This window comes from Gastrolobium bilobum, unplaced genomic scaffold (assembly GCF_033153095.1).
Source record: "Gastrolobium bilobum isolate Gb01-03AN ecotype WA unplaced genomic scaffold, APGP_CSIRO_Gbil_v1 utg1221, whole genome shotgun sequence".
NCBI classification, from domain to species: Eukaryota; Viridiplantae; Streptophyta; class Magnoliopsida; order Fabales; family Fabaceae; genus Gastrolobium; species Gastrolobium bilobum.
Window position 1 is genome coordinate 1192140 of NW_026897257.1, and position 16073 is coordinate 1208212.

General features: G+C 31.4%; 1 protein-coding gene across 3 annotated transcripts; it reads left to right on the forward strand.

Moving 5' to 3' along the window:
* The first annotated feature begins 10716 nt into the window (after nt 1-10716).
* LOC133305476 (uncharacterized) lies at nt 10717-15790 on the forward strand. 3 transcript variants are annotated; one of them, XM_061505711.1, is made up of 8 exons: nt 10717-11002; nt 11455-11519; nt 12391-12434; nt 12926-13398; nt 13525-13587; nt 14547-14630; nt 14725-14786; nt 15518-15790. In XM_061505711.1, the coding sequence occupies exons 1-8, from the start codon at nt 10778-10780 to the stop codon at nt 15621-15623; spliced, it is 1122 nt and encodes a 373-aa protein (XP_061361695.1). In that variant the 5' UTR covers nt 10717-10777; the 3' UTR covers nt 15624-15790. The 3 variants fall into 3 exon arrangements, with proteins under 3 accessions (XP_061361695.1, XP_061361693.1, XP_061361694.1); XM_061505709.1 differs by having other exon boundaries at nt 12920-13587; XM_061505710.1 differs by having other exon boundaries at nt 12926-13587.
* Nucleotides 15791-16073: the final 283 nt, after the last annotated feature.

Sequence of the window (16073 nt, forward strand, 5' to 3'; positions counted from 1 at the left end):
AAGAAAAAAAGGTTTGATTTTCGTGTACTCTAAAAAAGTATCGAGTTTCTTTCTAACGTATGCGATACTTGATGACGCAAATGAAAATACTTCGATCTTATCCTTGCAGATTATGGCAAAAACTTGTGTTTCCTTTTTTGGGTTTTCAAATTTTATACTCTTCGAAGATGACAAGGATCAAAAGAGAAGGTACCATCTGTTATATAAAGATTTATGATGGGAACCTCTATGCATTATTGGTTTTTTGCTTTCCCTTGTTGGAACATCATGCTTTCGATTCTCTGGTTTATTATTATTTTTTTAAAAGAAGAAACATCGATTACTTTTTTTATTTTGTAATCAATTAAAATATTTCTAGACAATATTGATTAATTATATTGTTTTATCTTTCTTGTTGTTGTTTGAAAATTTTGTGGTATTTATTTATGGGCTCCGGCCCCATAATTCTAAACCCCCACCCCTTTCTAAAAAATTGCAACATTTATAACTAAAAGTTTGTGACCAATCTAATTAAATGAGATAAATACATCGAGCTTTTTTCTTTTTTTTGGTGTGTACCTCATTCAGTGGCTGTTTGGATTCTTTATTTTTTAAGCTAGAAGCTACTTATAAGCATAAGCTAGGCCAAACAGGTTTTGAGAAAGTTCTTATAATAAAAATTTCTTTTTTTATAATGAAGAAAAAAGTTAAAAACTAAAAGCTCTTAGGAGGAGCTTTTTTTTAAGCTCTTATCTGCTTTTCTTGAATTGTGTATTTTTTTTAAAAATAAAGATTTATAAAGATAAAGTGAGAGATAATTTTCTTGAAATATGTGTTTTTAGGTAACTTCTAAGCTAAAATTTTTATGTGATTACCAAACAGCTTTTAGTTTTTTTAAGTTTTTTTATTTTAACTTTAGCTTATAAGTAACTTCTATCTTACAAAATAGAGGATCAAAGAGGCTCTTATGCTTGAAGTCTAAGCATGCACTTTTTTTAATTTTTTGTACCAAGCATGCACGGATGCATGGCTAATGTCTCAACCACCTCAATAAATGCTCAACCACCTCATAATTAATTAAAACTCTACAAAAAGATGTTGGGTTTCCTCTCACCTATATAAGCCAAAAAAAACCATTTATAATATGCTTTTTTTTATAGTCGATTATGAGAGTATTCTTTAGAGAGAAATTTGAGTAAGAGATCTCTTTAGAGAAGATTCTGAAAACTACCATGGTCGGTAAAGCTTTAATATATTACCATTGTTGGTAAGGTTTGAGTGTACCCCTAATGTGATTACCCCCAAATACTTGCATAGTTTGTCAACGGGCACTATGAGTATTAGATATTTAGATTAATGATGGAGTATTTTCTTTTTCTTTTTCTTTTTCTTTACTTTTCTTTTTTTGCTTATAATTCTCTTTTTGTTTGCTTTTCTGCTTTGCCGTTTTGTCTGAAGCTGAATTATAGTTCAGCTTATAACTGTAGGACAGCAGATCCGGAGAGACTTAATCTGAATCTAAAGTGTTGATGGCTTAACAACCATACATAGTGCATTAGAGCCTTTGTTCCTTTTATTAAAGCTGAATTCCTGTTCTTCCTTTCTTTTCTTTTCTTTTTTCTTTTTTCAATTTTCCCTCCCTTACTTTGTCCCATTTTATTTTTTTCTCTGTCGTTTTTGTTTTTCCGTTTTTGATATACATACCCTTATGAGTTATGACTACTGGCATAAGCGTACATTACAGATTCAATACTGTTGTCCCTTTTGATTCTTAATACAGCCTTTTGGATAACATATAGGGTTTCGGAACTATGATTCTTAAATAATTAAATAAATAATAAAACAGGCTTAATAATATATATATATATATATAGGAGAGAGATCATTTGACTCAAGAGTAAGACTTATAAGTCTTACTCTCCATCCTAACCGTTGATTTCCGTTCATCCAATGGTTATAATTTAGGAAGTTATATTAATTAATTAATTATTAATTATACTATTAATGACAACCGTTGATTTCCGTCCATCAACGGCTGAGATTTGGAGTAAGACTTAAAAGTCTTACTCTGGAGTCAAAAGAACCCTATATATATATATATATATATATATATATATATATATATATATATATATATATATATATATACTTGCAATTTCTCATGTTGCATGAGAAATTCAAGTTTTCCTATACAGAGAGAAAGGGGTGGGGCTCACCTTAAAAATAAAAAATAGAAAAGTGATTGGCACAGACATCGAAGTGAGAGTGGTAGGAGAGGAGACTTCTCATGCAACATGAGAAGTCTTTTTCCCTATATATGTATATATATATATATGGGTTTGATGTTTATCATTTTAAATGATATAAGTTATGTCATTTTAGGAGAGAGATAGACACAAGTAGGGGTGAAAGTGGGCTGGGCTGGGCCACGCTTTGCCCCGAAAAGCTCAAGCCTATGCCAAAAAATTTTAATTTGGCATGACCCAAGTCTAATATGAGTCTAACTGTTAGTCTGACTTGACCCATTTATAAAAAAACAAATGGTCTGGCCTAGCCCGTTAGCCTATTAATTTTTAGTTTCAAAGTAGAACCATGAATCAAACTTTACAAAATACTCAATTCTGTTGCTAAACTAAAAATCATAATTTCAACGTCCAAACAGAATTATGAATCACAACAAAACTCATACAATCTGCATTTAAGTCTTCAAAAGCAAAATGTTCAAACTAAATAACATATATTTCATCAGTTCTAACAAACAAATTCATACTATATAAATTAAAATAACTACATGAATCCAACAAACACATCATGATGCTTATAGTAAGTATAACCTCTCCAAAAAATATTTAAATATATTCATATACACAATCTAACATGTTGAGATGTTGGCTCACCCTACATAAGAAATAAAGTCAGATTTCTATTAAAATATAATCGAACATAATTGAGTTATAAATAATTGCAATTGATTGAATTTATATCTTTTATTTTTTCTTCAAGGCATACTTATTCTATTTTATTTTATTTAAAATAAATAGTACAATATATGTCAGCCTGTAGGCTTATGGGCCAGGCCTTGTGAAAGTGGGTCTGCGGCCTTTTTATTAAACAAGTTTTTTCAAAGCCCAAGCCCGACCTATTTTACGAAATATACTAAGTCAGGTCCGGCCTGACGTAGGCTGAGTCGTAGGCCCCTGTCAGCCGGCTCGACCCAGTTTCGCCCCTAGACACAAGGAATGAAAATCATGGGGGAGAAAGTCGGTATTTTTTTTAATTTAAATTTTAAATAAAAAATATTATTTTGTGTCTCTCTCTCTGTTAATATGACATAACTTTATGTTTTTAAAATAACAAACACTTTCTCATATATATATATATATATATAGGTTTTTATAATTCTCATTTAACATGAGAATTACAATTTTCCTACACACCATTCGATTTCCGTGCTGACATGGGTTCTACATATAATTTTTTCTAACACATGGGTCTCACATGCTTTTTATCTCTATAACATGAGATTTCAATTCTCCTTCAACATGAGAATTATAAAACCCATATATATATATGGGGTTTGCATCTATCATGTCACATGACACGAAGAAATTTCCTACACACACAACATTTTGTGAGGTTCGCACTTTTTGAAGCAAAAAAAAAAAAAAAATACTAAGCCACATTTAATATTTATTTTGCAATTAATTCATAAAAGTCTTTTTTTCTTATTTTAAGTTTCATTCATAAAAATACTTGTATTTTAAAATAATTAAAGGATAATATATTAAAACTTAAAAAAATAATACAAGTTGTTGACATTACAATTAAAGTGCAAGAAGCAAGAGCTCCTATATTGAATTAATTTGTCGCAAAATAATTGCTCCGTGAAATGAGTTATCAACATATACTTTCAATAGAGACAAAGTCACAAAAATTTTGATTCCTGATAAAAATAATAAAATAAATTTAATATAATATATACATAAATAGATAAAACACAAAAATCCATAACCAATTATTTTAGAGTGTGTGGTTTGTTCAATGATATATCAATATTTTAATTCTGCTTAAACATCATTGTTCTTGTCCCCTTTAACGGTAACTCTATTAATGTAAGTCGTGGCCAAATTAATAAATTAGAATGATAATAAGTACTTGTGATTTAGGAATGATAATCAAAGTAATAATAATAGATTTATCAAATGATGGTAGTTCGGTTGGAGTTGGCGTAAGGGAACTGAGTAGGTAGAGATAAGAGCATGTGTTCGGTCTTCGTCAGTACCGTCTTTGGAAGGGATTTAAAGTCTTAATCTCGAGACCCAAATCGAATCAGACTAGTCGTAAAACGATGAACCAATTGAAATATCTCGATCAAAGTATAATAATAAATCTCTAATAGCCATTGAATCTGGGATTCAATACGATGGAGTTGTTGGACGTAAAGGTGGCAATATGGGTTGAACCTGTCGGGTCAACCCGCCAACCCGCCAAAATGAGGCAGGCTGGGTTACACTTTTCAACCCATCAACCCACTTCAACCCGCCCCATTTAGTAGTGGGTTAAAATGGGTTGGTGGCGGTTCGGGTCAGGTTGGCCCGCGGGTTAATTTTTTTTTTTTTTTACTATTAGGTAGTATTTTATTTGTCACTAAGCTTTTGTGATATATATATTTTTATTTATTTTAGTACTCCTCTAGAAAAATAAAGAAAAAAACTTTACTTATGACAAAGATTATCCATATATAGAGACAAAATTAAGTTTTAAAAAAATATTTGACTGAATATTAGCGTATATTTAGGCTTGAGATTGAAAAAAATTAAGGAAAATGTAAAATAAAAATAAGAAATATTATAAAATTAATAAAATATAATTTATTATTAATTTTTAATTATTTTTTATTTTTTAGGCGGGTTGACCCGCCAACCCACCTCAAAACGGGGTGGGTTGATGTTTCCAACCCATAATCAAACGGCAGGTCAACCTGCCCCGCCCCGCTTTTGGCGGGTTGAAGGCGGGTCGGGGAGGGTTGGCCCGTTTTACCACCTCAATTTGGACGAGAGTTGATTATTCATTCTTTAATGGTAATTCCTAATTTCTTACCGTCCAAAACCTACAAGCATCATTGTAGTATTGTAAAGAACCAATTCAACTCAAAAGCTTAAGCTACTGGGTGATGGTCTTTTTAGTGGTTTATATTATTCTCTAACATAGCTCCTCATGCAAGAGCTCTTTGGGCTCGAAGCGTGGATATTACATAGGCCCAAAATTTGGTTTCCCTTGTATTTATTTAATTCTGCTAGAAATAGGGGGTGAGAATCGAACTCATTACCTTGTGGTTAGTGAAACTCTGATACCATATTAAGAACTATTTCAACCTAAAACCTACCATGTTAAGAACCACTTTAACCCACACCTTAAGGTTAAACTTATCCCATGTAATTTTTTTATATAATAATCTATAGTGTTTGGATCATTCTAATATAAAATATTCAATAAGTTGTAGTGGTTGTGGGCATTCGATGTTTCATTGGAGTAGTAATATGCACTATTTTATATTACAATAGGTGGTTTGTCTACTGATACTGGGTTATGAAGATGATGCTCCTAACGAAGAAGATGGTCATAGACGGAGGAAAAGGCCAATGAGGGTTCAAGTCAAGGAGAACCTTGACCAGGGAGGAATATTTCAAGTTTACCCACTTAAAATCATTATCTATATGTATGAAGACGAGGCTATCTAAGTATACAAAACTTATCACTCTTAGGTTTGAGTACTTGGTGAAGTTGAATTTTATATGTGTTGGAATAGAAGGATTATGTATTGATATGAAGTTCAAAAAAGATGGAGAATAAATTGTTTCGTTGAATTATGAAGTCAGTTTTGCATTGTGTATTGATATGTTAATTGTTATTTGTTAATTTTTAAGGTTACAATATGTATTTATTGTACATTTCTTGCTAATTGTATAAGCCTTCTTTAGTACTTAGCCTAATATATGATATGGACTTTTGTGCATTGATTAAGGAGATTTGATTTTGATATATTGTTTACTTTGACTATATATTTTTATCAGGTGTTGTACAAAAAATTAGTATTAATTTTGGAGAGGAATTTAAAAAAAAATTCTAAATTTTTTTGACGGAATTTATTTTCCGTCGAAAATCTTTATATTAGTTTTCGACAGAAATTCATTGATTTTCCGTTTAAAGTTTTGATGGAATCTGTTTTTCGTTGAAAGTCATTACAACAATTTTGGACCAATTTTTTTTTCTCGGAAATCTTTACATCAATTTTTGACAAAATTCATTGATTTTTCGTCAAAAGATTGGACAGAATCTGTTTTCCGTCAAAACTCTCGACAGAAACCGTTTTCTGTCGAAAACCATTTCTACAATTTTCGACGAAATTTCATTGATTTTTCGTTGAAAATTTTCGACGGCATTTCTTTTTCGTCGAAAACTTTTACATCAATTTTCAATGGAAATTCATTAATTTTTCTTCGAAAAACATTTCAACAATTTTCGACGGAACTAAATTCTGTCAAAAAAATTTAAGAAAAATAAATTCTGTTGAAATTTTTTTACGAAAAAAAAATCGCCGACCTAAATTTCGTAAAAAAAATGGACTTTTCTAATAGTGGTCCACCTTGTATTTATTTAATTCCACTAGAAAGTGGGAGGCAATGAGGATTGAACTCGTGACCTCGTGGTTAGTAAAGCTTTGACACCATGTAAAGAACTATTGCAACTCAAAACCTACCATGTTAAGAATCACTTCACCCCAACACCTTAAGGTTTTGGGTTGAAGTGATTCTATAAATTATTTTCATATTTTTATGTATAAATCTATATATTTTAATCTTTTTAATAATTGATTAATAAACTATTTTCATATTTATTATTAAAAAAAAGGAAAGGATATTATAACAACCATTTAGTATTACTACCAATATTACTACCAATTAATTTCACCGTTAGATCGATTATGTTGATCCAACGGTTATATTTATTTCCATCTTTGTATAGTTTATATTTATTTTCACCTTTGTATAGTTATGATTTCCCATATTTAATGCGCTCACATTAAATATGAGAAATTAATAACCATACAAATATGGAAATAAATATAACTATTAGATCAACATAATCGGTCTAATGGTAAAATTGATTGGTAGTAACATTGGTAGTAACACTAATTGATTGTTACAATATCCTATCCCTTAAAAAAATTAGTTATTATTTTTGGGATAGTATATTGTAACAACCAATTAGTGTTACTACCAATCAATTTCACCGTTAGACCGATTATGTTGATCCAACGATTACATTTATTTTCATCTTTGTATGGTTATGATTTCTCATATTTAACATTAAATATGGGAAATCATAACCATTAACATTAAATATGGAAAATCATAACCATACAAAGGTGAAAATAAATATAAAATATTAAATACGGTGAATCATAATCATACTAAGATGAAAATAAATATAACCGTTGGATCGACATAATCGATCTAACGGTGAAATTGATTGGTAGTAACACTAGTTGGTTGTTACAATATCCTTCCCCATTATTTTTTACAAACAAAATTTTGGGCATTGAAATAAGGGAAATGTTATACTTACCTGATCACACCAATCCACGATGGGATGAGCCAAATCATACACGGTTGAAGGTTGGAGACTTTGGGCAAAGGGTCGTAATAATGGGCTTGAGATGATTTTTGTATGTTTAAGAGCCGTTGAATGATTCTGGCACAATGGAAAAGACTAGGTGAGGTACCTGCAAAGACACTTCGACGTTCATGTCAGTATCAATGTCAGGTTTATATTATAGTAAATTGGAATCAGATGATCATACCTGAGTTTGTAAACTTCATATTTGTAGCAAGCTTTGTGTCGCCTTTTGTAGGCGGCATACCTTCTTATTGGTTGTTGTGGGCTGCTGCCTTTCTGTTTCAGTTGGTGTCTTTGTGGCTATTTCCTTGGTAAACAAGACTATATAATAGCCTATCTTCTTAGAGTGGTGGCAAGCTTGGGTTGTCTTCCATGTGTTGGTCTTTGAGTGTGGTGGAACTCAACTTGTTTCTAGGACTTTCCTTAGTCTTTAAGTTATACAAGGTGACTTATCTTGATAATCTGCGCAATGCTTAGTGTGTGTATTTTGCGTAATGGGATCATTGCACTTTTTTGGGCCCTTTCTGGATTCCAAACCTTATGGGTTTATATATTATCCCGTCATTACCTTTATTTTAAGTTTACCACTCTTATCACCTCATTGTTATTATTGAATCAATTTAAAATTAATAGTTGAAAAAGAGAAAACAATAATTATCGTTGATTTTAAATTGATCCAGCGATAATAAGAGTAATAAATCTAAAACCATGGTAAATATAAACCGCCTCTTTAAATAAAGCCAAAAGTTTCAGTTAAAGATTCTTATTTTGGTTAGTAATGTTTCTCGGGATTGTTTTCCTCAATTTTGTTTTCCTCAACCAGTTTATACTGGACCGAGCAGCATACACTGAAATGTCACCCGTACTTGCTTTAATTCAGTTTCTGTTCACGAGGGACGGATATTAAAATTGTAATATTCACATTGCATTTTTTTTGGTAAAGTATATTCACATTGCTTTATGTAGTTTAAGAAACGGTATAAAGTTTTAATTTTTTATTATTTACTAAATTAAGTTATAATATTTTGTTTAGAGTTTAAAATTTCTAAAGTTACTTTAAATAATTTTGTCAATTTATCAAAATATATACATAAAAATGTGTGAGGATCATATTTTATTTTTCTCTATCCTCTTTTCACATGGGTCTACATGGACCCCACAAATTTTTATGTGTGTATTTTAGTAACATTAGATAAAATTATCTAAAGTAACTTTATAAACTTAAAACTCAATATAAATAGAAAAAATAATAATTTCTTTGTCTTTAATTTTTAAATTTCATTACAAACGAAATAATACACAATACAAATTGTATAATATATTTTATCAAATTTTTATAACCACAATATTTACATTTATATATTAATTATCAAAAAGTTAATAATATTATAAATATATATTATAATTCAACTACTTATACTATACACCATTTTATTTTTATTGTTTGTCAATTTACATCAAAACATTCTTATGCAGTAATCAAAATATAAATTCTTATTCACCAAAAAAAAAAAAAAATCTAAATTCTTTCTCACGTGGTTCGATCTCTTAATGTATAAACTTTTTATCACTTTTATTGTTATCATATCATTTTCAAACATGAAATAATACGGTAAAAAAAATTTAAAGTAAAACTAGAATAACGGAACTATTCTCTTAACTTAATAATTTCTCAAAAATATATTTTTATCATTGTCAATTTAAAAAATATATATACGAACATTAAATAAAATTTCAACACGTCATTATTTATTTCCATGTAAGTTAATAAAGCCAAACGTATATGTTGCAATTTCGACACGTGTTATTTTGGGGGGTTTGCATATCAAATATGTTATTTTGATATTTGTTTTTAAATTGTATTAGTTTGGTCAGTTACGTTTTCGACATTTTTTACTTCAACCTCTCTACTGCCATTCCGAGTATGCCAATGGCATCCTGTTTGGTAGTATTCGACATTTTTTTGTCTTCACTTGTAATTATTTATTTTTTTTTTTTTTACAATTTAATGTGCTAAATTTAATTTTCCGCCGCTAGTTAATACAAATCACATATTACGTATATGGTAATTTTTTAAAATTAATTAAATAGAGCACGGACTGCAAATTGTATTTCTTATCCTATATTTTCCACTGTTCAAAATCATAATTTTATAGCATTTTGACCATTGTTTTTGGGTTTTGGTGTTTGTTATTTTAAATGACATAAATTATGTCATTTTAAGAGAGAAATAGACACAAAGAATGAAAATCATGGGAGAGAAAGTGAGTGATTTTTTTTAATTTAAACACTTTTGATATGACATAACTTTATATCGTTTAAAATGATAAACACTTTTTTCATTATTTTTTCTATATTGTTTGCAGTATGCACAAACTCCTAACTTTTCTTGTAGGGTTTTGTGTTTGTTATTTTAAATGACATAAGTTATGTCATTTTAGGAGAGAGAAAAGACACAAAAAGTGAAAATTATGAGAGAGAAAAAGTGGGTGGTTTTTTTAATTTAAAATTTAAATAAAAAAATTTATTTTATGTCTATCTCTCTCTTAAAATGATATAACTTTATGTCATTTAAAATAACAAACACTCTTTCCTTTCTTTTATCACGTTAATCGAAACAATCCTCATTAGGCAAAAAAATAAATATTCAATGTAAGTTTTACGTGGAGAATTTTCTTCAGTAATATAATGCTTATGTTCAAATTCAAATCCCTGATTCAGAATTAGTACTATGACCGTTTCAAAAAGTTAAAATTTATGAAAATATCCAACACTATTCGTTTTGAAGAAATAATTAATGTCAGTATAAAAAAAATCATTTAAAGTAAATTATGTTGTAGCTGAATGATAATTATGATTTAATTGACAAGTTAAACTCAAATAGATGCATATTGAACACTTTTTAACTAAGATTACGTCGATACATATACAAAGTGATTGTACAATTTTTTTTTTTTTTTTTTTTGTGTGGCCTCTGTTAAAATGTTATATGGGTTTTTAGGCCCGTTTATAGATGAAACCCTAAATGAACCCTTACTCCTTACTAGTTCTGAAGCAATTTGCAGTGGATTGATTACTTAGGTTGCGGCAAAGAACTGTGTTGAAGAATCTCTTTCGCATGCCTGCAACTCTACCGAGTAACAAAGCAAACTTTACCCTCTTCGCTTTCACCCCTCGCCAAGTTTTGTTAAACAACCAAGCCATGAAGCACAACGCTGACAATGGAACCCGTAACTTGAAACGTGAACAGATGCTTCTTCTTCACCAATCCATTGCTCATTACTTGGAACGCAGTGGGTTCTCCAAGACCCTAAAAAAATTCCGTTCTGAAGCGCAAATTGAGGTTGGCTACTACTTCATAGTCATGCGTTTAATTTGGGCATAGCTCACTTGAAACTTGATTATGTTCACAACTTTAAGTTATATATAGGTTATTGCACAATAATAATGCAGCATTAGGGAATAGTTTTTCACTGTTTTTTCAGCTCTCAAATTTTTTCTTCTTCTGCAGTTTGTGAAATTATGTATTAAGGTTGTTGTCGTGTCTTGTCAAATCCTTTGTTTCAAATTTTTGAACCAAATTGAGAAAGAAAGCTTCTTGCTTGGACAACGACATTGCGTTTAGAAATTATGTACATACATAGCGAAAGGAGCGCTGTATGCTATGCTGTGACGTGTAGGCTAGAATTCCTCATTGCCCCATATTTATGTTTTCCTTCACACTGTTGTTGAGTAACAGATGAGACTGGCTTTTCCTTCTGTTGTTTTACATTGTTGCTCCTGCTTGTGATGCAGAAAGATGGTTTGGAGGGTTCCTCTGTTGATCTTGAAGAGATGTGCCTCAAGTATTTAGAAATATGGTAAGACTACAAACATTAGCCTTGTGTTGTTAAGTAGCTATTTGCTCCAAGCTGTCAAGATTATGGAGAAATAATTTGATTATGATAATTGTTTTTCTTGGACCAGAAATATAAATAAAAAAAAGGAGATGCCATTTTGATATTCTCTTATAATAGGCACTCTTATGAAGCAAATTTTAAGTGTGGCTTGCAACATTCTTAAAAAGTCTTTTGGGGAAGTAGTGAGCAGTGATTTTTCTATTGATTTTAATGGGATTATCTTCTGGAATATTGCCTTTTTTAATGAATAAATTAAGAGAAAAAGTATAACTGTGGTGAGGTCAAATATCCTCCAAAACAGAAAAAGTAAAAGAAAACATAGAGCTAAACTGCCAATGAAAACTCTGTACAATATCTGTGCTGATTACTTATCAGAATGAAACCCCCTGAAAACAACTATGTCTAAAGCACCAGAGAGAAACCATAAAACTAATCATATCCCTTGTGTCGGGGTAAAGAGATTTTCCTGAAGGTGCTGGCATTCTGCTCCATTCAAATACACTGCTGAATCCTATAAACTGCACACTTCCTCGTTTTTGTCATCATTCTTGTAAAAACCCTCACAACATACCTTGCAAAACTGTTCCTAATTTCTAATGTGAAAAGACATTGTTTAACTAGCCCTTGTCAGATGTTGCCCGGGATCCATGTCTCAACAACAGTAATTACTAGTTAGAAAGGCCGAACCAATAATTGAAAGAGGCAATGCCATTTCTCTATTTTCTGCTGCACCAGTTACTCTCTGTACATGAGTGATGTTATGGATCTTTAAGTGTCATTCTTGTTTATTTGTTACTTAAGCTTTTCCTTCTTGTTTTTCATCTCTTTTCAGTGGCAAGGATGCTAAGTCAAATATCAATGGTCAAAAGGAGCAGGGTATGCTTTAAAATCCTTGAAAACTTCTCTTTGTCTTGTATCATGGTTACTCAACCTGCTTGCATATCTCATTCTATTACTTCCTGAGCCGTGGCCATTAACTCTTTATATTGTCTTTTCTACTACCTTTTTATAAGCATACTCCACCATGCTTATATTGTCTTTATAAGCATGGTGGAGGGTTAGACCCGTTGTTATTCCTATGTTCCAGATAATCCCTTTTTAGTCCTTTTCCTCTTTATTTCCCCCTCTTCTTCTTTTTCCCTACTTTTATATTTAAATATATATATATATATATTATTACTATTTTATTTATTTATTTTTATTTTTTATCTTTTTTCAACCTTTTCGTATCTTTTATTTGGGTTCATCTACCACCGACCTCAATTAATTTGGTATAAAAGTGTAGTTGATGTTGATTGTATTAATTTGGTATAAAGGTGTAGTTGATGTTGATGTTGATTGTCTTTTCTACTACCTGCTAGTTGCAGGTGTGCACTCTGAAAACAAAGAGGGTAAATCCAAGGAAAAGAAGAAAAAGAAAAGCAAGTTAGTTTCTGAATCTCTCGCTAATAATGTGGAAGATAACCAGTTGGAGTCACCAACTATGGTTACAGAAAATAATGTAAAGGATGGTGGATCTATAGATGCCAAAGTTATTAATGGTGTTGAGACAGAGAAGAGATCCAAGAAAAAGAAAAAGAAAGACAAGGCAAGTAGTCTAGGGGACACTACAGAGCAGAGTGGAGATCCCAAAGAAACTGATTCTAAAAAAGAGAATCTCAAATCTTCAAACAAAGAAGTGACATACGAGGAGAAGAAAGATTCTAAGAAAAGAAAAAGATCAATTCCTGAAGAAAATGGTAAGCAGGTTTCAGACACAAAGGTAGATGAGGAACCCAAACGCAGAAAAACAGAAAATTTGAATGAATCTAAGGGAGGAGAGCAGTCTGGAAAAACAAATGCAAACCTGGGAAGTGATTTGAATTCTAATAAAGAAAATATTGCAGTATGTAGTCAAGTTGGTGGTGACCAGTTACAGAAGGCATCTAACGAGAAAACTAATGTGAAAACAAATGGGGACCTTGAGAATGCTGGAGAGAAATATTCTGTGCAGAGGTCTCAGAAGAAACAACAAAAGGGATCAGTTGAGGTGTGCCTTAACAAATAGTTTTTCTTTGAACGTGTTCTTGGTTAATAGATAAAGCGCTCTGAAATCAGATCACGTAGAGCCTATTTGGCACATCTTTTTTTTTTAAGCTAAAGTTAAAAAGAGTTTAAAAAATAAAGCTCAAAGCTGTTTAGTTATTATATAACGTTGTTCTAATGGTTTTGAAAGAGGGAAGATGAAATAATTTGTTATTATGATTGATTATTAGGATAAAGAGTAAAATTAGTTAATACAAATTTAGAGTAAGAGTGAAATTGAAAAATAAATATGAGAACTCTAAAAAGCTATTATGTTACTTAAAGAAGCTCCTCTTGGGAGCTTCTAGCTTTTGCTTTTTTTATTCATTATAACAAAATGCTCTTTTTATAATAAGAGTTTTTGTAAGAGCGTGTTTGGCTAAGCTTCTTCTTCTAAGGTGAAGAGAAGCTAAAAATAAGACTTCCTAAACAGGCACTTAATCTTTCATGCTTGTTTCTTCTATTTTAGATAGAATCAAACTTTTTTATTTTTTGCCCACTCGTCTCGGCCAATGTGATTGGTTTGAGTTGAGTTAGCCTCTAACATTGCTTTCAAGGAAAGTATGTTCTTTATAGTGAATTAGAGCATCAACCAATGCTATGAATACTTGAGTAGAGTCTAAAACTTAGGTAATGTTCCAGGTTATGGTGTTTGCTGGTGTCCCTTGAAATGAAATAGTTGACTCTCATAATTTCCTATATGTTTGTCTTGATTTCATAGTTCTTTCCTTCTCCCATATCTACATCTGTCTGTTCTTCTTTTTGGGCTGTTTGTACTGCTTATTTTTATCTGTCTTCTCTCATTCTTTGTCTATGATTAGGTTATTTCTTCAATAATTTTGGATTTGTAGTCATATGAATTTAAGATTTCAATTTTACTACTGAAGCTAAGATTTATGGTGAAATTCTTGTCTGTGATTGCAGCAAAAATCAGTGAAGGCATTCCAGCGAGTAAAAGTGGACGAATTTGCTCATGAGAAGCTTCTAGATAACTCTTATTGGGCAAAGGTGTGATAAATTGATTGTATTTCCATGCATTTAGTGGTGTTATGTGTCCATGTTGCATTCTTTAACAAATATGTATTGCTGTATCTGTATGCAGGATGGTGCTGAGAGTGGTTATGGTGCAAAAGCAGAAGAAATTCTTAGCCAAGTTAGAGGAAGGTCTGTTATTTCATATGGGTAGTGGACGTAATTTTACTTTCCAATATTTGCACTTGTATGAACTTTGTGTTTTGTGCTTCTGTAATTTTTTGTTTGGTGAATTTAGCATTGCAAGATTAGTGTTTTTATGAACAGGCTATAAATTAGTCATGCAGTTGGTTGCATTAATTTTTTTATTTTTATGTTTTGTCTGGTGAATCTTGCAATGGTAAATCTGTTGTTTAATGGTGAATTGGAGTTAGTTTAACTTTTCTTAAATTTTCATGTTATGCGTTATGTATAGTTGGAGCTTTCATTCATTTTTTAAACTCTTTTTATGCCTCACTCTGTATAATTGTTTAAAATATGCTCAATCATGGTAATGCGCACAATTTATTTGATATACACCTTTTAGAGTAAATACCCTTTTTGGTCCTCAGCAAATTTCACGATGTCCGCTTTAGTCCCTGACAAATAAAAAGGCTCATTGTGGTCCCTAAGAAATTCAAAATGGACCCATTTAGTTGAAATCGTAGTCCCTCACAAATTCAAAACAGAGCCATATTAGTCCCTAAAAGGACTAAAATGGGTCCATTTTAAATTTCTTAGGGACCACGATGGGCCTTTTTATTTGCTAGGGACTAAAACGGGCGTCATGAAATTTGCTGAAGACCAAAAAAGGTATTTACTCCATTTATCACTGCCTTTTTTTTTTTTTGGTGACATTGAATCTCTCTCTCTCTCTCATACAGGGATTTTCGTCATGAGAAGACCAAGAAGAAACGTGGGACCTATCGAGGTGGACAGATTGATTTACAATCCCACTCAATAAAGTTTAATTATTCTGATGATGACTGACTGGGAAGCATCGAGATTTTTTTGTTTTTTGGATCAAGGAAAATTCCTTTCAATGTTTGCTACTGGAGCACTTTGCTAAAGCCGGTGTTGCCATGATAATTTTCTTAATTATGTTGTACTGAAATAATATTATTCATTTGGACAACCTCGATATTTCAATGATTTTACTGATCACCTTGTGCTGCTTAATGCTTTTAATGTTGCATCTAGTAAAACAAAGTACCTGGATTCTGAGGTGGGGTAATTTGCAATGTTAAGTGCTTCTGCATCTGTTATTGCAGACTGTCTGGTCTGTTGTAGTGGAGGAGCTTAGCAGCTGCCGGATGCATGGGAGCATTTGTTATGATGCTACCACCAACTATTAAGAACCTTGAGGTCACCACCCCAAAAGCTAGCTCAAAGGGTGGGAGTGCCCAAGGCTTTATAAAGGCCATATTAGTTGCCCACACA

Coding starts and splice junctions, on each gene's coding strand:
- LOC133305476 (XM_061505709.1), top strand. CDS start 10,778: ATGCCTGCAACTCTACCGAGTAACAAAGCAAACTTTACCCTCTTCGCT. Junction 11,520..12,390: donor CTCAAGTATTTAGAAATATG/GTAAGACTACAA, acceptor ATCTCTTTTCAG/TGGCAAGGATGCTAAGTCAA. Junction 12,435..12,919: donor CAATGGTCAAAAGGAGCAGG/GTATGCTTTAAA, acceptor ACTACCTGCTAG/TTGCAGGTGTGCACTCTGAA.